Source organism: Esox lucius, chromosome 18 (genome assembly GCF_011004845.1).
Source record: "Esox lucius isolate fEsoLuc1 chromosome 18, fEsoLuc1.pri, whole genome shotgun sequence".
NCBI classification, from domain to species: Eukaryota; Metazoa; Chordata; class Actinopteri; order Esociformes; family Esocidae; genus Esox; species Esox lucius.
In genome coordinates this window covers 28210020-28231603 of record NC_047586.1, presented here as the reverse complement: position 1 = coordinate 28231603, position 21584 = coordinate 28210020, and the positions used below count along the sequence as shown (strand labels likewise).

At 39.4% G+C, this 21584-nt stretch overlaps 1 protein-coding gene across 2 annotated transcripts in view; it reads right to left on the bottom strand.

Annotated features, from left to right (window-relative positions):
• Positions 1-21584, bottom strand: part of LOC105009235 (N-lysine methyltransferase SMYD2-A) — a 71609-nt gene that overhangs the window by 3811 nt on the left and 46214 nt on the right. For both annotated transcript variants that reach the window (XM_029114542.2, XM_029114541.2), the window contains 7 exons: positions 14876-15000; positions 14597-14664; positions 7273-7375; positions 6069-6179; positions 4554-4674; positions 4177-4351; positions 2095-2203 (listed from right to left, as the gene is read on the bottom strand). In XM_029114542.2, the coding sequence (XP_028970375.2) occupies positions 2095-2203; positions 4177-4351; positions 4554-4674; positions 6069-6179; positions 7273-7375; positions 14597-14664; positions 14876-15000 (812 nt within the window). The remainder of the gene's footprint in view (positions 1-2094; positions 2204-4176; positions 4352-4553; positions 4675-6068; positions 6180-7272; positions 7376-14596; positions 14665-14875; positions 15001-21584) is intronic.

Below are 21584 nucleotides of genomic sequence, written 5' to 3'. Positions count from 1 at the left end.
TACCATTTATAAAGAATACATCAGTGAGCAGGCAAAACATGTCTTTCATTTCTTATGGGATTCACATTCAACTGTAGGTTATAACAGAACGGCACAATCATAACATAAAACATGGCAAAGAAGAAAATGAACTGACCCCTGTTCAAAAGTCTGCATACCTTTAGTTCTTAATACTGTGTATTGCCCCCTTTAGCATCAATGACAGCATGCAGTCTTTTGTAATAGTTGTCTATGAGGCCCCAAATTCTTGCAGGTGGTATAGCTGGCCATTCGTCTTGACAAAATGCCTCTTGGTCATGCAAAGTCTTTGGCCATTTTGCATGAACCGCACGTTTGAGATCTCCCTAGATTGGCTTGATGATATTAAGGTCAGGAGACTGTGATGGCCACTCTAGAACCTTCACCTTTTTCTGCTGTAACCACTGGAGGGTCAACTTGGCCATGTGCTTAGGATCATTGTCATGCTGGAAAAGTCCAAGAGCAGGTTTCATGCAGAAGAATGCAAAGTGTCTGCCAGTATTTTCTGATAACATGATAACATTCATCTTGCCATACATTTTCAAAGGCTTTAGAGCTCACCCCCCCCCAAAACATCAGTGAGCAACTACCATGCTTCACAGTGGGGATGGTATTCTGTTCACTATAGGCCTTTTTGACCCCTCTCCTATTTTGGTCTCGTCACTCCAAATTACAGTGTGCCAGAAGGAGTGAGGCATGTCAAGGTGTTGTCGGACATATTGTAACCAGGATTTTTTATGGCATTGGCAGAGTAAAGGCTTCTTTCTGGGAACTCGACCATGCAGCAAGTATCGTCATATTGTGCTCCTTGAAAAAAAACACACCGCCCAGAGCAGCCTGTATTTCTACTGAGGTTACTGTGGGTTTTTCTTTGTATCCCGAAAAATTATTCTGGCAGTTTTGGCTGACAGTACTAACTGGCATTTGCAATGCTTTGGATCTCTTTTCATATCCTTTTCCATCTTTATAAAGTTCAATTATCTTGTTACCCAGGACTTTTGACAGTTCTCCCCATGTGCTCCCCATGGCTCAGGATCTAGCCTGCTCAGTGCATCCACGTGAGAGCTAACAAACTCATTGACTATTTATAAACAGACACTAATTTAAAAAGCCACAGGTGTGGGAAATGTACCATTTTCACCTGTGTGTGTAACTTTGTGTGTCTGTAGCAAGGCCAAACATTCAAGGGTATGTAAACTTTTGATCAGGGTCATTTGGATAATTTCTGTTATCATTATAGTTTAAAAAGGAGCCAAACAACTATGTGATAAAAAATTGTTTCATATGATCACTATCCTTAAATAAAAGCACTTTTTTTGCATGATCAGACATATTTTCTAAATCAATGCCTATGTTTCACAATTTCTGCCAGGGTCTGCAAACTTAGGAGCACAACTGTATAATTTTTTTCCTCATCCTTTAACAGTCCTTCAGGTGGCATGTCAGGTGTCATTTTACTCAAGAGTGGCTTCTGTTTAACTATTCTACCATAAAGGCCTGATTGATGGAGTGCTTCAGAGATGGCAGTTCTTCTGGCCGGTTCTCCTATCTCAGCAGAGAAACTCTTAAACTCTATTGCTGCTTTGAGTGGCCATTGGGCCAATTCCTTTTCATTTTCATATATTTTTTCCTCACTTGGATATTTTGAAAGGGGGTCATGATATTCTATACCCACTGTATAATGTAGTCATATGAACACATCCATTAACTGCAGGTGGACTACAATCAAGACCTATAGACCTCAAGATCTCAAGAATGAGCAAAGAACATAAAACGCATCTGAGCTAAGTTTACGGTACCATGGCATTGTTTAAATACTTACAAATGATGCATAGTCTGAAGTGTTACATACATGATGTATTTCTGTTTTAAATTTTTAATTTGTTGTCACAAATGTCTAAAAACATGCATTTGCTCATGTGTAGATTGACGGCAAAAAATCAATGCTATCATTCATAAATTCTGTGAAATACTGAATACTTTTCAAAGACACTGTATTTCACTGAATTTTATAACTTGGAGCTGATATGGAAATTAGCTTTGTGCATCATACTGTCATGCATATAGTGTAGTTACCTTCTTCAGGGCTGCAATACCCTGAGATTTTTGCTCCAGGCCCATGTACAGACGACCCAACTTCAGACATATTGAGGCCACATTCAAGGAGTAGGGAGGGTATATTACACTTGAGGATGGTAAATTGTATATGGTTACTATACAGTCATCATATACTTAGATAATTAATTGTGAATGTAAAATTACTCCCTGGGATGTTTAACAAACACTCTACACTGTTTTCAAAGACACCTGAGATAAACAGATTCATTAGTAATTTAGGGTTATATTGGACCAGAACTTGTTTTCTAGGTGATTAAATGAATACCTATAGTACATACAGTGGGGAGAACAAGTATTTGATACACTGCCGATATTGCAGGTTTTCCTACTTACAAAGCATGTAGAGGTCTCTAATTTTTATCATAGGTACACTTCAACTGTGAGAGACAGAATCTAAAACAAAAATCCAGAAAATCACATGGTATGATTTTTAAATAATTAATTAGCATTTTATTGCAGAAGCCCTCCTGTTCTCCACTCATTACCTGTATTAACTGCACCTGTTTGAACTCGTTACCTGTATAAAAGACACCTGTCCACACACTCAATCAAACAGACTCCTCTCCACAATGACCAAGACCAGAGAGCTGTGTAAGGACATCAGGCATACAATTGTTGACCTGCACAAGGCTGGGATGGGCTACAGGACAATAGGCAAGCAGCTTGGTGAGAATGCAACAACTGTAGGTGCAATTATTAGAAAATGGAAGAAGTTCAAGATGACGGTCAATCTCCCTCGGTCTGGTGCTCCATGCAAGATCTCACCTCGTGGGGTATCAATGATCATGAGGAAGGTGAGGGATCAGCCCAGAACTACACGGCAGGACCTGGTCAATGACCTGAAGAGAGCTGGGACCACAGTCTCAAAGAAAACCTTTAGTAACACACTACGCCGTCATGGATTAAAATCCTGCAGCGCACGCAAGGTCCCCCTGCTCAAGCCAGCGCATGTCCAGGCCCTTCTGAAGTTTGCCAATGACCATCTGGATGATCCAGAGGAATGGGAGAAGGTCATGTGCTCTGATGAGACAAAAATAGAGCTTTTTGGTCTAAACTCCGCTTGCCATGTTTGGAGGAAGAAGAAGGATGAGTACAACCCCAAGAACACCGTGAAGCATGGAGGTGGAAGCATGAAGGTGGAAACATCATTCTTTGGGGATGCTTTTCTGCAAAGGGGACAGGACGACTGCACCGTATTGAGGGGAGGATGGATGGGGCCATGTATCGCAAGATCTTGGCCAACAACCTCCTTCCCTCAGTTAGAGGGAAGATGGGTCGTGGCTGGGACTTCAAGCATGACAACGACCCAAAACACACAGCCAGGACAACTAAGGAGTGGCTTCGTAAGAAGCATCTCAAGGTCCTGGAGTGGCCTAGACAGTCTCCAGACCTGAACCCAATAGAACATCTTTGGAGGGAGCTGAAAGTCTGTATTGCCCAGCGACAGCCCCAAAACCTGAAGGATCTGGAGAAGGTCTGTATGGAGGAGTGGGCCAAAATCCCTGCTGCAGTGTGTGCAAACCTGGTCAAGAACTGCAGGAAACGTATGATCTCTGTAATTGCAAACATAGGTTTCTGTACCAAATATTAAGTTCTGTTTTTCTGATGTATCAAATGCTTATGTCATGCAATAAAATGCAAATTAATTACTGAAAAGTCATACAATGTGATTTTCTGGATTTTTGTTTTAGATTCCATCACTCACAGTTGAAGAGTACCTATGATAAAAATGATAGACTTCTACATGCTTTGTAAGTGTGGAAAACCTGAAAAATCGGCAGGTTATCAAATACCAGGTTGATCAGAATGTACTGTAATTTCTGGCTGCCACACCTGGCTATCTAAAGATGAATTCAGTAAGGCCTGAATTCGATTTGAAAGCAGATCAATGCAACTGTAGCTTTAAAAGGCTATTTCGTATTGAGCCAACATATGCACCTACTGTTAAACATGATTTTGGATAGAATCCGGACCCAACTTTAAGTTGCTCTGGATGATACTTTCTAAAATGGAAGTAAAATGTAATGTATGGATGAGTACCTGTATGGTTTAAGAACCTTCTCTCCATAATGAATGGCTCCATCCCAGTCGCCCATGTAGAGACACACTCCCATGGCCTGGTACATCATATGCAGCATGTACACATTTGTGCTCTCAAACACTTCACCCATCTTGTCCAAGCTAAGTCGGCACATCTCCAACAGCTCACCAGGGGTTGCTAATGAGTCAAGGTCAAGACTGAATTTAAAGGAACTAGCTTGTGCACCTGCTTCAAAATGTACCCAAATCCCAGGTCAAACATTATTGACCGGTGTTTTAGAGAAATTAAAAAAGACATTAATTATTTTCATAAATTAAACAAAAAATTCTTAGCCTAGATTGAGAGGCAACATGAAAAGAAAAAGACAAAAGGATATTTTTCTGGTGTTTGGCTGAGCGGAAGTCTTTTATGGCATTCCGAGCGTAGCCAATCATGTTGCTTATCGCCTCTTGTCCAGGAGGTTTGTTCAGTTTACGCACCTTCAACTTCATCTTATCCTTAAAGAATAAACAATATATGAGATGTCTACTTTGGCAGTCTTTCCAGTTCTATAGTTGTATTAAAAGAATATGAAAAACATACAGCTAAGGAAAAAATTCATAGACTACTCCTAATTTTTATTTTTTATCAGAGCATCCCTTCATGTATGGCAGCCATTCCATTCCGTTGTCTGTTAAATTCCAACAAAGGCACACCTCATTTTACTTAATGAGGTACTGATTAGGTGATTACCTAATACTTTGCTTCCATCCTGAATATTTCAAAGACAGCGGTTCATAAGAACAAGCTAAAGACTGGCAGAGGGCGAAAACGACTGTCCACTGATTGAGATGACCATCAACTCATTCGAATGTCACTCAACAACCGTAGGGTGACATCATGTGACCTACAAAAAGAATGGCAAACAGCAGCTGGGGTGAGGCGAGGATAGTTTGAAACAGGCTCCTAGGAGCAGGGCTGAAGTCGTGCAAAGCTAGAAAAAAAGCCCTTAATCAGCGAGAAGCAAAGAAGAGCCAGGCGGAAGTTTGCAAAAGACCATAAGGATTGGATCGTAGAGGAATGGAGTAAGGTAATCTTCTCTGACGAGTCAAATTTGTGAAATTTGGTGAAGGATCGGTGATGATCTGGGGATGCTTCAGCAAGGCTGGAATTGGGCAGATATGTCTTTGTGAATGACACGTGAATCAAGCCAAGTACAATGTTATACTGGAAGAACACCTGCTTTCTTCTGCTCTGACAATGTTCCCCAACTCTGATAATTGTTTTTTCCAGCAGGACAATGCTCCATGCCACACAGCCCGGTCAATCAAGGTGTGGATGGAGGACCACCGGATCAAGACCCTGTCATGGCCAGCCGAATCTCCAGACCCGAGACCCATTGAAAAACTCTGGAATTTGATCAACAGGAAGATGGATGATTTGATCAACAGGAAGCCCGAACTGATTACATTTTTGGGCCTGGAGTGGCATAAAGTCACCCAACAGCAATGTGACTGGTGGAGGGCATGCCAAGATGCATGAAAGCTGTAATTAAAAATCAGGGTTATTCCACCAAATATTGATTTTTGAACTCTTCCTAAGTTAAAACATTAGTATTTTGTTGTTGGAAAATGAATAGGAATTTGTTTTCTTTGCATTATTTGAGGTCTGAAAACAATGCATCTTTTTGTGGTTATTTTGACCAGTTGTTATTTTCTAGCCATTTTCTACAAATACCCAAACACATACCAATGAATAGTAAAACCAGAGAAACTGATGATTTTGCAGTGGTCTCTTAATTTTCCCAGAACTGTATATGATTTATGTAATGTATACCTTTACAATCTGAATTATCTACCCTTAATAGTCAAAGTGGAGTAGGTAAATGATAATCATGCAATTGGCCTCTTACTTTAGATTTGGTTTTGCATTCTTTGCAGTCACAAGTAAAATAGTAGACATCTCTCAACCTCTTGTTTCTGTCTGCTGTTGGGTAGAGGAGGTCCATGTAGCTGGTTAAGACCTGGAAAGACACCCATACACATATGCACACGTGCACACACATTATTCAGTTAATAACCATTTAAGTTCACTATTCATACATATCCAATATTGCGGTCAGTGAACTCAAATACAGGTGAGCTTATATTGTTGATAGATATTGGGCATGAAAAGTAGCTGAATTACACAATGTATGAGAGTATTAATTATCTCTGTACGAAGGACACTAGGTAGGAAATGTGATGGCCCATTTCTGATAATTTCCACACATCCTGTCCATACCTCCTGATAGGAGTTTTCTATCTGACTTTCATAGACCCTATGAATAGACCCATGGACCGTAGGTTGGCACATACCATTGTGAGGAAACCTGTCTGTACCTAATGATATGCATGTATTTTAGTTCTATTCTCTTGTTAGAGGAGTGGTTCGTTATCTTGTGCTATATGAGGTACCATTTCACAAACAGTTGGTATCTACTACTGAGGGGCCTCACACAACCTGATAAGCTGTGGAGCCAAGAAACTTAAGAGGGGACACTATTAGGCCATGTAAGGTTAGGAGGTAGAATACACGTATGTGATTGGAAGACAGCCAGATATTGGAGGGGATGTGCCGGTGCATAAATACTGTGTCCACTTTGTAATCATTGGAGAGAGATTGAAATGAGAAATGGAAGGTCAACATCATAGACTCATGCTGAATAAAGATGGCTCTCCCCTGACTTCCGGTTGCATTTATTTTGTTCATGGATCAAACTTGGACAGAATCTAACATTGTGACCAATTCTGAGAGGTTTTAAAATAATCCAGCAAAGCTTTTTTATTAGTTGCTGTTTCTTTTCCTCCTCAATCACACCTCCAGCTTCTAAGACTCACAGAAAATGAATCTTGTGCTGGGGCTAGAGTGAAAGAAATTACTGCAATGATCCCATTTGAACAACAATAGAATCAATTTGTATTGCAGAAATTTGGCAAAATTCTGAAAATCAGTAAAAACAATGAAGAACAGTTCATACACTTCATAGGCTTTGCACCTCTCTGACTCAGCAACAGGAGGACTAACACTCCGTCCAACCTACGCCACCAACATCCAACAGTTGGTCCCCTTTTTACCTCTTCCCCAGGCACCATCTTTTGGACGGCCCGGACCTCTGCCATGTTCCCCTTGTATGTGACTATGACGTTGGGACAACAACTGTGGTTAACCAGGGCCACACTGAGAGATAGAGAGAGAGAGAGAAATGTCACACCCAGCCCAGCCCACAGTTAAATTTTATTTAATTAAATGTATTAAAATCAAAACATTAAAATATCCTATTTGGATAAGTGAACCTCCAGCTGAGTTAATACTTGGTGGAACCAGTTTTTGCTTGAATTACAAATACAACCGCGAGACTTCATGAACAAATCTCTACTAACATTGCACAAGTTATTTGACCATTCTTCCTTGTAAAATTGTTCATGCTCAGTCAAACTGCATGGTGACAAACTATTTCACTCATCAAGTCATTCCACAGATTCTCGATGGGATTTAGGTCAGTGCTCTGACTAGGCCACTCAAGGGCATTCACTTTCTTGTCCTTTAGGCACCGTACGGTTGCTTCGGCAGTGTGATTTGGATCATTGTCATCTTCCATGAGCCATCTTTGCATTTTTAGCTTCCTGGCAGAGGGCTGCCAGTTCTCCTCAAGAATCTGTTTGCACTGTCCATTTTCTCTTCTATCCTGACAAGTGCTCCAGTCCCTGCTGAAGAGAAACACCCCCACAATTGGATACTGCCACCAACTAGCTTTAATGTAGACATGGTGTTCTTTGGGTGTAAAGATATATTGGGTTTTCCCCAGACATATCATTTTGCGTTTAATACAAAAAGTAATATGATATATTTGATTTAGACTTATTTAACCCGGAGCGGTACATATTTTTGTGGGGTTCGCGGCCACCTGCCCTTTCCTCAATCATTATCGGTGCATTTGAAGAAATGGTAAGGATGAATGAATAATAAAGACCATTGAAAAGGTTAAGCTCAATAAAACAGGAATTTGTTGATGAAGAAAGGTTGACATTTTGTGTTCAACAAAATCGCATTACCCGCAACAGGAAAAATTAAACCTGTGACCATGTGATCAGTCTGGAATAGTACTGTTACGTCACAGTATTAGACACGTTGATTTGGTATTTGGTCTTTGATTATTTGTGCACCGTGGGGTATTGCGTACTGGTTTGAAAATAACTTGGTCAAATGAAGCTTAGGACGTTATTGATCACGATTATCCCTTTGAAGCTGTAAAGTTGTGTCAACATCTTCATTCACTCCCATACCTCCTTCCCTCATATTGTTTCCTGTCTAATAACGGTATTGTTTCCCTCTGTAGTGTGTTTGTGTGCTGTATTATTACCCTTTCCTACCTAAGTGATAGAATATGGGCATGAGAAACTTAACACAACACATTAAGTGCTGACTAATTCTGAGCAAAGGACAATAGACAGGATGTGGCGTTGGGCCCGTTATTGATGAGCCCCACACATCCTACCCACATACTCTGTCCATACCTCTTGATAGGAGTTTACCATGTGACTGTCAGAGACTCTATGAATAGACCCATGGACCGTAGGTTGGCACATACCATTGTGAGGAAGCCTGTCTTTACCTGATGATACGCATGTATTTTAGTTCTATTTTCTTGTTAGAGGAGTGGTTCTTCGTTATCTTGTGTTATATGAGGTACCAAATCACAAGCAGTTGGTATCCACTATTGAGGGGCCCCACACCACCTGATAAGTGTGTGGAGCCAGGAACTCAAGAGGGGACACTACCAGACCATTTTAGGTTAGGATATAGAACACACGTGTGATTTGAAGACAGCCAGATACTACAGGGGATGTGCTGGAGAATAAAAGACTGTGTTAACTTTTTAATTATTAGAGAACATTTGGAAGATCAACATATTGGACTCATGCTAAATAAAGATTCTCCCCTGACTTCTGGTTGCATTAATGTTGTTCATGGATAGAAAATTGACAGAATCTAACCTTAGTTTTGATTTTGTATTAGTTGTAAAGCATCGTTTGGTCCTTCAAAAGCGCTCCATTAGAACTACAGCTTCGGAAAGAAGTAAGAGACAACTGCACCTTTTTTTTTCCTTTCTAAAAGGGCGAAAAGGAAGGTTTTGAGTGAGGAACAGAAGGGTTAAAATTAAGAGACCACTGGAAATTGAATGCTTCTGTTCCTCACTCAAAAACATTCATTTTCAGCTTTTTGGAAAGGAAAGAAAAAGGTACAGTCCCAGATAGCAAAAAATATCCGTACGGCTTCTTTTTGCCGCCGGCCCTAAGCTGTCGGCTATAGGTGCGTCCTGCTGGCGGGGATGAATACGTCACTCCCATTTCTTGCAAGATTTCTTGACTGATTCATTTTCTCTGGCGGTTGCCTGGGTCTAAAGGACGGCGGTCCTTAGGCGGCAAGACGCTTTTAAATACAAGGCTACTCTCAAAATCGACCGGCCATGTTGGTTTGGACACACATTCGCATCAGTTCGTCGCTCAATCACGAGTTACAGCCTGCAGTTTGCTAGCTAGCAAAGTCATCGACTACCATCGTTTAAGTAAGTACATGTTTCCTTTTTGTGTAATGCAATATTATGTTTACATTGTTTTTAGTTGATATATTTAAAATGTGTAGTCATCTTTGTTCTTGCCTAACTAGCTAAAGGAGCCTTGTTAATGCAATGTTGTTAGTACATGTTGAATTTTAACGAGCTATAATAGGTAGCAAAAGCTTTACATCTAGAAAGACTAAGTTTAACTTTTAGTGTTTTCTTACAAAAATAACGATGTATATATGTTGTTTAAATTATTTTGTTTGCCTAAACAAGTATGCTGCTAGTCCAGTAGCTAGAGTAAGTGTTAGCTAGCACATGGTGTTTTGCCTTTGTTACAGTACACACTGTGGCTAGCAAGTTTTGTGCTGTGTTGCTACTGTACTGGATTTAAGGCGATTATGATTTCTAATTCTCTGAACTGCTGTACTTTTTATGTTTGAGGAAAATTCTGTGTTCACTTGAATCACAACACTCAGTGAATACATTTTATTTTTAACAATTTCACTGTTCCACATTTGGCTGATAATGTCCCCCCCCCCTACAGCATAGCTACTGTATATTCCTAACGTTAACAATCCGGTTTTGTTCATGTTTTCTGGCAGATACCTTGGCCAGAGCATAACCGACTATCTTCACCCAAGAGACCTACTGTTGGTCAATCATTTTGGTTTTAAAGGTAAATGCATTGTTAGTCACAATGTTTAGTTACTGGGCCAAAAGGAAAATAATATTGAAAAGAGTTGAGAGGGAAAAACAGGACATTCACTTGAATCACTACATTCTACAGAAGTTGCATCGATTCCAGAAAACCAGGAAAATGTTGAGCCATCTGTAGACTTCAGAGCTGGTATGTAAAATGTATTGCTGTTATGCTTAATTTGTGATCCTGTAACTAAACTATACACTTTGTTAGATTTTCAAATTTCTGTTCCCTCTTTCTCAGAACCAGGTTTCTCCCCAGTAATCCAGACTCCACTTCACAGAGCCAAGAGTTTGAGTACAAGTAAGTGATGTTATTTGTGACGTTTTTTGTCTTGGAAACTATTGCTTTTTATTTAAGATTAGGAATCCTTTTATCCATAATCTGTTTTTCATTAGGGCACTTGACTTTCTGGATAAAAGGTGTCGAGGTGTGTTGTACATATCATTAGCTTTGCACAGTTCAATTATTGTTTCATTACTGAATATGCAATCTCTGCAGTGAAATTAAAGCTGTTATGTTTGTTCCCCCAGCTCGTCAAGTACTAAGCTTTACACCACCAGCAGCAAATTTACCCTGGCAGCATATGGGTGAAAACGCTGGAGGTATGTAATACGTTGCGCTAAACTAAGTTTTACTAAGTCCAATTCATTAAATGTATGCAATTACTTCAAACATATTTTTACGTCAATGATTATCAATTGGAGAAAGTCATCGCTCTGTTATTGGCCCTTGGACGTCCCTGGCATCTCGTGTACAGCACAAAGTTTTCAGCTATGAAGGTATATTCTAGGCCTATGTCTTATTGTCCAGTGTTTTAACAGTATTGAAAATATTGCCTTTAGTAGTTTTTTATTTTTTTATGTAGATTTCCAGTGACTCCAGAATGAAAACCAAGCTCTGAGGGAGGAGAACCAAGCCCTGAGGGAATGCAATGCACAAGCAGGTGAGAACGTGCATTGTTTCTTAAATTTTACTTTTTTGTGTGTAATGTAGGTTCAGAATTACCATATGCCTTTGATTTTGTAGCTTCGGATGACAGCGGCTCACTTCAAGAGCAGGTAAAGCAAGTAGGGACAATGTTGAAGACGTTTGCTCTCACTGGGCAATCAGGTACAACTGGCAAACAACACCTGTGGTTGTTAGTTTAATACCTGTACATGTAGTAGACCTAGATATAAATGTCGTAGTTTAGTATTTGAGGGACCAGGACTGACTACTTTATTCTTTTATTCTGGGAACCCCTGTAGGTGCGTTACCTGAAAGGAGCATCTGACCGTGAAGGCAGAAAAAGAAGGACCCACAGCCGACCCCTTAAACCTAGGCTGACTACTGACACCCCAGCATCACTGAACTGGAACACTTTCTTTATCCTGCAGTCAGTAACATCAAGAAGCCAGAAGTGCCAGACTACACTCACCAAATCCACCCTGTTTTTTTTTTTGTATTTTATTAATAATAGCTTGGAAATCCCATTTTGTACCTCTTATACTTGATATTGCACATTACCTGGTACCAAATATTCTACATACTCGTTTTTTAACATCAGCATTTTTCATTCCATCACAGTGCTTAACTGTTATTCTATTGTTAAATATAGCTTGTAAATCCTTGTGCCACAGGTCAGCATTGCAGTTATAATGGTCTGTTCTACTACTGTTTTTACCTCTGTATTTTTATATAAATATATATGTCAAGTTTTGTTTATCACAGAAACAAGAGACACAGATCTTACTGCAGCACGGTGTAAATCTTGTGCTCCAGGTCAGCAATGCCATTATAACAGTCTATTCTACTCTAGAGCTTTACTCTAAATTATTACCACTTTTCCTATTGTTAGAAATGGCTAGAAAATGTGATGTTATACCTTGATTTATTTGGTATCCTGCACATTCTTTGGTAGCAAATATCCTCATTACTTATGTTTACTGGTAATTATTTTCATCCCAGAGCTGACCTCTTTATATTATTAACAATTATTGTGTTTGTGTTATAATTTGCTTGTATGGCTGTTTTTTACCAAAATTTAATTGGAAACCTGCATGTTCTGTAGTGTGTATTTATATGTATGTTTTTTTATATTTATTTCAGTGAAAATAGCTTTTGCCGCGGAAGGTCCGCCTTTTAAAAAGCGGCTGCCGCCGGCGGTGAGCCGGCAAACGTGTTTGCGATTTAGACATTCTGACGCTTCTACTGTCTCTGGAGGACCGCCTCCGGTCTGCTGACTCATTGCTATCTGGGGTGGTCTCTTAATTTTTTCCAGAGCTGTATGTATTGTTGTTATTATAATAATGTGACAGTTATTTTAAGCCAAGATTCAAACCTGTAACCTATACATGCCAAAATATTTTTAAGATACCATCTATGTTGTCAGCCACCTTGCATTTAAGTTGCCAAACTATTGAAGCTTCAAAAATGGATAACAATATTAACTTTTGGATGTTCCTGTGTTGAAGTTTTTAGGCACGACAGATTGCAGAGGGCCTGGACACTAGAGAGGTAACAGCATACAGTAGGTTATCGAACCGTTCAGTACACCCCCTACGGTTCAATATGCACACGTGAATCACAGAGTTACGATATGTTGGTCATTTTCCTATTATTTCCAAAACATGCTTATTGCGCTGCAGACTACACGCACGTTGTAGATTCAGACCCACAGAACCAGACACATAGCTTATCAACAGGTAAGGCAGGCAACTGCTTGGGGCCCCGGCCGTTAGTGGGCTCCTGAGTGTTGCCAAACTTTACTCCACAGCAATGTCTCAAAATGTGGCAATCACAGGGACCGCAATCCCCTCCCCCTTAAACAAACAATGGACGATTTGCAATGACATCTCAGTAGGAAACCTCCCTAAAAGGTGTCCGACAGGGTATTTGCAGGTTTCAGGAAGTAAAATTTAAGACGTTTTAAGACTTTTAATGCCACAAATTAAATTTAAGACCAATTTCACAACAACACTGCATGCATAAAAATACATAAGGACAAAAATTCAACTGAAGTACCCACTGTTGACAGAGCAGTAAATATACTGCTAACAATAACGTTACTTCATGGGACTGATGTTCGATGATATGACCAAACAAAAATTGAAATTTTGTTAGAGGCTTTTGCGGCGTTTTTGTTTTTCTCAAATTTCATATGAGACTCTACTGATTTAATTCCCATTCATGTTTTCTTTCCCTTCAACATATTTCAACCACAAAGCAAGGTTGCTGTTGTCCAACAACTTCTGATTGAATTTGTACTTTCCCATGGTGCCTGTGGAAAGTTTAACAGCCAATGTCCAATATGTATCTAGCTAAATTACCTAGCTTGGCAGGCTACTTGCTAGCTATCTACCTACCTCTATGAATAACTGTGTTGCAAAAAAAGTGGCCAACCGACATGAGTGTGTTGCTAATCTAACATTGTGACTGAAATCGTATGTGTGACCAGAGCTAAAATTCGTTCAGAGAGAACCAAATTTGAAGAGGTACTGATGTCTTTCAAATCGAGGCACTGGCGTCTTTCAAGTTTTAAAAATCCAACACTCTGTTCTCTTGTATAACTCTAAAATTACTGTTCTATGACTACCATCAAATAACAAGCTCTATTTTGATTCTCGACAAATGTAATCTTTCAAATACTTCTCTCTAATTTCCATTCACATGCATGTCTCAAACCCCTACTGTCAGCCCTCGAAGTGACCAGATTTCATTAACCTTTTATGCACACAGTTTCAAAAGAGGCATTCCGAAAACTGTACAGGTTGGAACTCAAAGGTGATTTTGTGATGTCCGAAGCTTCGAACATCACTGGTCACATTGTGTTGTACTTTGAAACAAGCTTCTGGTACACTGCATTGAAACAATAGAGGTTGAAACAATGGTTTCACTTGTCCTATCCCTAGCATGTGTGCATTTTGCCGTTTTGTTGTTTTTGCAAGTTTGTTTATTTAAGCCTTTGTTGTCCTTTTGCTCTGCGCCTGGCATCCTGCTTTCCCAAATCATTACACTCGTTGATCTTTTGAAAGTACCTTTCCTACAATAGTGTATTCTTTGCTTGGATTTGCAATACTGAGTCAGTGGAGTACTCTATGATAATTTTCCACTGTTCCTCTCTGTATGTGTGAGACAAAGTGTGTATTCTTACTCTGGATAGATTGCTGCGCCCATGTGAGACAGCTCCTCATCTTCTACAGTGAAGCCATTACAGTTGACCTAGAAGACAGAAAAATATGACAAGTTTCAAGATTGGTGCAGACCTCTAATTAGAACACGAGGGATACAGGTAATTTAAAGTTGAATGTGTGTGAATGTGTACACGTTGGTACCAGATGTACCAATCCATTTTGATGTCTTTCTTGAGATAGACTATTTAGATGTCTTTGTGTGTGTGTGTGTGCACATGCATTTCAGCTTGTCTGTTTACCTGTGAGAAGAGTGTGAAGAGGGCTGTTTTGTTGGGAAAATCTAGGTTTTTAGAGTAGAACTGATGAAGGGTGGCTATGTCTGCTTCAATTGTCTCCCTCCTCTCATTGTCCATATCCTCTAAGTCTGAGGGACATGGAGAAGGGGAATGGAGAGAAAGAGAGGGATAGCAAAAGTTTGGGTAAAATGACACCTTATTCAAAAACACACATTCTCATCCTGAAGTACTCTGAGATGGTAATTCTTAAATTGGTGGGTTATTAACACTCATACCACTCTTACTGATTCAATAATAAGGTCTTAGAGTCCATGCAAATCCTTAAACAGATGCTACCAGTAACAGTTTCCAATAAGGCATCACCCCCCCAACATATACGGTATCTCACTTAACCACACACACTTCTTTATACCCGTAACAGTAAGCCAATATCCCTAACTTAACCCCAACACACAGCCAGCATAGGAGGGAGCAGAGAATAATAATCAGATGAGAATGCTGATTATCATAAATGTGATTTTAATGTTATGTATGTTCTTGTGGTTTTGCTAGAATGAAAGAGTTTAAGGGATGCTAGGGTATTATGTTTTTAGGGTTTCAGCAGTTTTTATTATTATTTAGAGGCCAAGCACCAAAGGTGCTGGTGCCAAATGTTTTGGTTAGTTTTATTAGAGGGCCAAGCCAGTTTCAATAATCAATTTATAAAAAAATTGACATGTGTTTTTATGGATTTTTGTTGTTGTTATTCTGTCTCTCACCATTCAAATAAACCTACCATTAAAATTATAGACTGATAATTTCTTTGTCAGTGGGCTAACATACAAAATCAGCAGGGGGATCAAAAAAAAGATCCCCCACTGTATAGGAGAAGCAATTCTTTGATGACGGTCTTAAGCCATGCGTCAGCTGTGGTTCACAGAAGCAGCACTCGTACACAACCCTTGCAAATATCAATAGTAGGAACCACGTTAGAAGAAAATACGGTTATGTCAATTCAAAGAAACATTTGCCAAAACAAACTATTACTCAAATAGTGGCGGAGTTCAACCACACAACTACTCACATTGTTTAGGGGCAGTATATGCAGTCAGAAAGAAAAAAGCTTCTGTATTTGATCTCCAGCACAAGATATTAAGAACATGCACCACAACATGAAATTTCATGTACCTAGCGCTTCCAATTGCAACGTCATTTGTTTTTACCACACAATCAATGATCTAAAGTGGAAATAATATTTTACACATTGTAATTAAAATGATAAGAATGACATAGCAACAAAAAGCAAGCTGGAAATGAAAACATGTCCACTCACCATTATGATTATCATTTAAAAACATCCAAAGTCCATTCTCCTGTCCTTTATGAAATGGACAATGGCAGTTTCATACTGCTTGTCTTTTGAATTAAATCTAAAATAATTTATTTTCGATTGAGATTAAAGCCAGGGCTAACAGTCGGGCCATCACAGTTGTTACATACACACTGCAAAAAGCTAGCCAGTTAGCTAGGTATAAGCATAAGAAAACAAGCTAAGGCTAGCTATTGGCTCTGAATTTGTGACATATTCTTAGGCCCTCTAGAGGACCTTGAGGCATCATACAATTGTCCCACCTATTACAAGACTATCTGTGATTGGTTGACTCTACTGTCATTCTAAAATTCTGCTCTAATTGAAGTTAGTGTGAATGACATTGGCTGGTGCCTAAAGCCTTAGGGTCTTGCCAGGGGTGTAGCACAAAATTCCAGGCCCTGTACATAAGTGGTCTCTGAGGGTCCATCCCCTCTTCAAGATTCAAACATTGTTAAGAGCGCCTCTACACGTTAGGGCCCTATATACTTAGTACCCCTTTCCCCCCAAGTCCGACACCACTCCGTGTAGCCAATGTGTATTAAGCCCAGCTAGATAATTTTTACCAAGAGACTATTCTGATGGGATTTTTTTTCCTCTTGGATATTAAGCCATTTTTTAACATAAACTGAGGAAATTGAATAGGAAGCTCATTACAATTACAATAAAAAAAAAGATTAAATCAATGAAAACAAAATTACAAATGATAATATATAAAAATACATACAGATTTGTATCTATGCTTAGATTGTAGAGGGCACTGACGGTTCCCCACCCAGACTTTCCGGAGGTTAGCTCTGGACAAATTTGGCTCAGACTCAATTATTCAACTATTATGAAGTTTACTAAATACTTTAATAAAGAACATAAAAACTCACAGGAGCAAGATAAAGGTAACTTACAGAAATGAGTAGAACCAAGAACATGTAGGAGAGGGAGTGCGGTGATGGAGTAACCACAACTAAAGAATCGTTTTGGAAAACGAACACATGCTAACAGAAAGGAACTAAATTATTTTATTTTTAATATGGTTTTGTTTCATTTGTCTATTTATACTTTAACAGGGTATTTTGTTTGATGCCCGAAGGAACTAACCTGACTTTTACAATAGCTTATGTCAGGGGTGGACTGGGACAAAAATTCTGCCCTGGCACAGTAGCCTGCACAGTAGCCTCCACCCAGGAACACACACATTCGCTACTGATGTTTGTATACAGATGGTAGTGCTACTAAAAGAATATACAGTCACCTAAAGGATTATTAGGAACACCTGTTCAATTTCTCATTAATGCAATTATCTAATCAACCAATCACATGGCAGTTGCTTCAATGCATTTAGGGGTGTGGTCCTGGTCAAGACAATCTCCTGAACTCCAAACTGAATTCCAGAAAGGGAAAGAAAGGTGATTTAAGCAATTTTGAGCATGGCAAGAAACTTGCTCCCTGGTACACTTGCTCCCTTAGGCCCCTTAGTGCCAATTGGGCATCGTTTAAATGCCACGGCCTACCTGAGCATTGTTTCTGACCGTGTCCATCCCTTTATGACCACCATTTACCCATCCTCTGATGGCTACTTCCAGCAGGATAATGCACCATGTCACAAAGCTTGAATCATTTCAAATTGGTTTCTTGAACATGACAATTAGTTCACAGTCCTGAAATGGCCCCCAAAGTCACCAGATCTCAACCCAATAGAGCATCTTTGGGATGTGGTGGAACGGGATCTTTGTGCCCTGGATGTGCATCCCACAAATCTCCATCAACTGCAAGATGCTATCCTATCAATATGGACCAACATTTCTAAAGAATGCTTTCAGCACCTTTTTGAATCAATGCCACGTAGAATTAAGGCAGTTCTGAAGGCAAAAGGGGGTCAAACACAGTATTAGTATGGTGTTCCTAATAATCCTTTAGGTGAGTGTATAGCTCTGGAATTAATTAAGAGACCACTCCTAATTTTACTTAAATCACCATCTCTACTTGCTACTGTCACTCCTTTTCTGAGAGACGAACTGCATTGTGGGATTGTTGACGTGCTGTACGCTGCCTGCTGTTACCTACCTGGCTACTTGCCAAACTTCGAATTTACTCTATATAAACTAATTGGTCAAAATTATATTTTAAGTGTTTTACCAACGCAATATTTTTTATCTGTTGACCTCTTACCCAACATTACTATACCGGGTCTCTTTTTGGACATAATTAACGGAACTACTCACCCCCATAACACCCGAGGCTAAGTATCATTAAAATGCCTTATCACTGTAATTGTTGTAGCAACAACATAGAGGTTGAACTGTCGTCTTCAGTTAAAGATAGCAGAGTTAGAGGCTCGGCTTCTGACGCAATTGTCAGGTAAGGATTATGTTAGTGTAGAAATAGAAAAAACTGTGTCAGTGCCACCAGGAAGAAACGATAGCCTTGTTAGCCCCCCGGCACAGCTCCTGCAGCCGGGCAAGAACTTTCTCTTGGTCACTAGGAAGAAATGTCGTCGACCAGTTAAACCTGAATGGTTGCTAAATCCAACTGAGACTTTCAAAAGGTTTTCCCCACTGGAGTCAGAGTCAAGGCCCGAGCCGTCTTCGGAGTGGAATGATTGGCAGGCATGTTCTACCGGTGGCCTTGAAAAACGAAAAACTTTAGTAATCGGCGATTCCATTACACGCAGTATTAGACTAAAGAATCAGCCGGCGATCATACAGTTTACCGGGGGGCAGAGCCATCGACATAAACGCAAATCTGGGGCTGGTGCTAGCAAAGTCTAAAACTGGCAAGTTTAGAGAGTACAGAGATATTGTTATTCAAGTTGGCACCAACGATGTTAGGATGAAACAGGCAGAGGTTACAAAGCAGAACATAGCATCAGCGTGTAAACTAGCTAGAAAGATGTGTCGACATCGAGTAATTGTCTTTAATATTCTTACAAGTTCGCTCATTAACGACACAGTACATAAATCTGTAAATGATCAAATTGAGGATCTAAACTCAACACTGCGAAATACATTAGACACAGTTGCACCACTAAAAACTAAAGAAATACGCAACAAGAAACTTGCTCCCTGGTACACAGACAATACTAGCACTTAAGCAAGCCTCCAGGAAATTGGAGCGAAAGTGGCGCTCCACCAAGTTGGAAGTATTTAGACTAGCCTGGATAGACAGTACACTACAATACCGAAAATCACTCACGTCTGCTCGATCAGCTTATTTCTCCAACCTGATTGAGGTGAACAAAAACAATCCAAAATGTATCTTTGATACAGTTGCAAAGTTAACAAAAAAGCAAAGCGTAGCAAGTGAAGTGGGTCTTCACTTTAGTTGTAATGAATACATGAACTACTTTGATGAAAAGATCATCACCATTAGAAAACAAATAACTAACTCCTCCTTAAATAGTTATGGTCCTCAAAATCTCAAAATGTCTTGAACCTCCCTGACCAGGTGTCAATGGGGACACTTGAATTTTTTGATAACGTATCGCTCAACACATTTACTAAATTTGTAATGAATTCTAAACCCACAAACTCTCAGCTAGACCCGATTCCTACAAAATTACTTAACCTTCTGAGTACTACGCTTAACATTTTTGGGTGTCACTACTTTTATATTTGGGCTTATAAACAATATGTAATGTAAATGGATCATTGTGTATTTGGCATAAAATTATTCCAAATTACCTCCGCTAATATAAGCTTGCATGTTAATGTTCTTATAAGGTAGTGTTTTAGGGAAAAATGCACAATTAAGTAAATAATTTCATAAGCAAAATCAGATTTTTTTCTATATATCATTGAATTCTGACCATAACACACCCATATGGAGTGATACTCCCAATACAAATGTTCTGTGCAAACACAATGCACATTTGTGTAAGAAAAGGCTTCACAATGAATGTGAACAGAAAAATGAAATAATTTGCCTTTTGTCCAACATGTTTTTGACACAAATTTTCACTGAAATCAACCACCCCGGTATCTCAACCCCAAAACATTCCAAAAACACTTTTCAAACCCTTTTTCTTACACAAATATGCATTGTATCACAATAAAAGTGAACAGAACAATTAAGGAGCTATTCCCTGTGCTAAGTCAGCCAATGCTGATCATAATAAATTGCTCCCTTTCCTCCGGATGTGTACCAAACTCACAAAAAATTGCAGAAACTAAGCCTCTTTTAAAAAAATCTTATCTGGATCCAGACATATTAAACAATTATAGGCCAATAACGAACCTCCCGTTCCTCTCCAAAATCTTAGAAAAATGTGTTTCCCAACAACGGAATGCCTTCCTGAAGACAAATAACATTTATGAAATACCCCAGTCCGGTTTCAGATCCCATCATAGTACTGAGACTGCACTCGTCAAGGTAACAAATGACCTTCTAATGGCCTCAGACAAAGGTTCTGCATCCGTCCTGTTGCTTCTTGATCTTAGTGCTGCTTTTGACACTATTGATCACTCCTTTCTCTTAGAGAGACTGGAAACCCATATTGGGCTACGTGGACATGTTCTAACCTGGTTTAAATTGTATTTATCTGAAAGATATCAGTTCATATGTGTGAATGGCATATCCTCTGACAACTCAAAGGTATGCTTTGGTGTTCCTCAAGGCTCGGATATAGGCCCATTTTGTTCTCACTATATATACTGCCTCTGGGTGATGTAATCTAGAATCACAATGTCAATTTTCACTGTTATGCTGATGACACAGTTATATTTTCAATGAAGCATGGAGAAGCCCCAAAATTAGCTACTTTGGAAGCATGCGATATTAGGAATTGGGTGACAGAGAACCACTTTCTTTTAAACTCAAGAAACAGAAATGCTTGTTTTAGGACCCAAGAAACAAAGAGCTTTGTTGGCAGCTCTCACTGTGAACCTCGACGGCTGCATGGTCGTATCCCAAAAAACTGTAAAAAAAAACCTTGCCGTTACCTCTCCTTTGATGAACATATAAAATATGTCTCAAGAGTTGCTTATTTTCATCTTCGAAACATTGCAAAAATAAGGAACTTTCTATCAAAAAAGGATGCAGAAAAACTAAGCCATGCTTTTGTTACTTCTAGATTAAATTTAGAACTGCAATGCTCTTCTTTTCGGTTACCCTGATAAATCAATTAATAAACTTCAATTTGTTTTGCACACAGCTGCTAGAATCCTAACTAAAACTAAAAATGTTTTTGAACACATGACTCCATTACTAGCCTCTTTACACTGGCTGTCTGTTAGGGTTAGGGCTGATTTTAAGCTTTAACCTATAAATCAATACATGGACTTGCTCCTACTTATCTCACTGAAATGATCCAGCCATACATACCTACACATAACCTTAGATCGCAAGATGCAGGCCTTTTAATTGTACCTA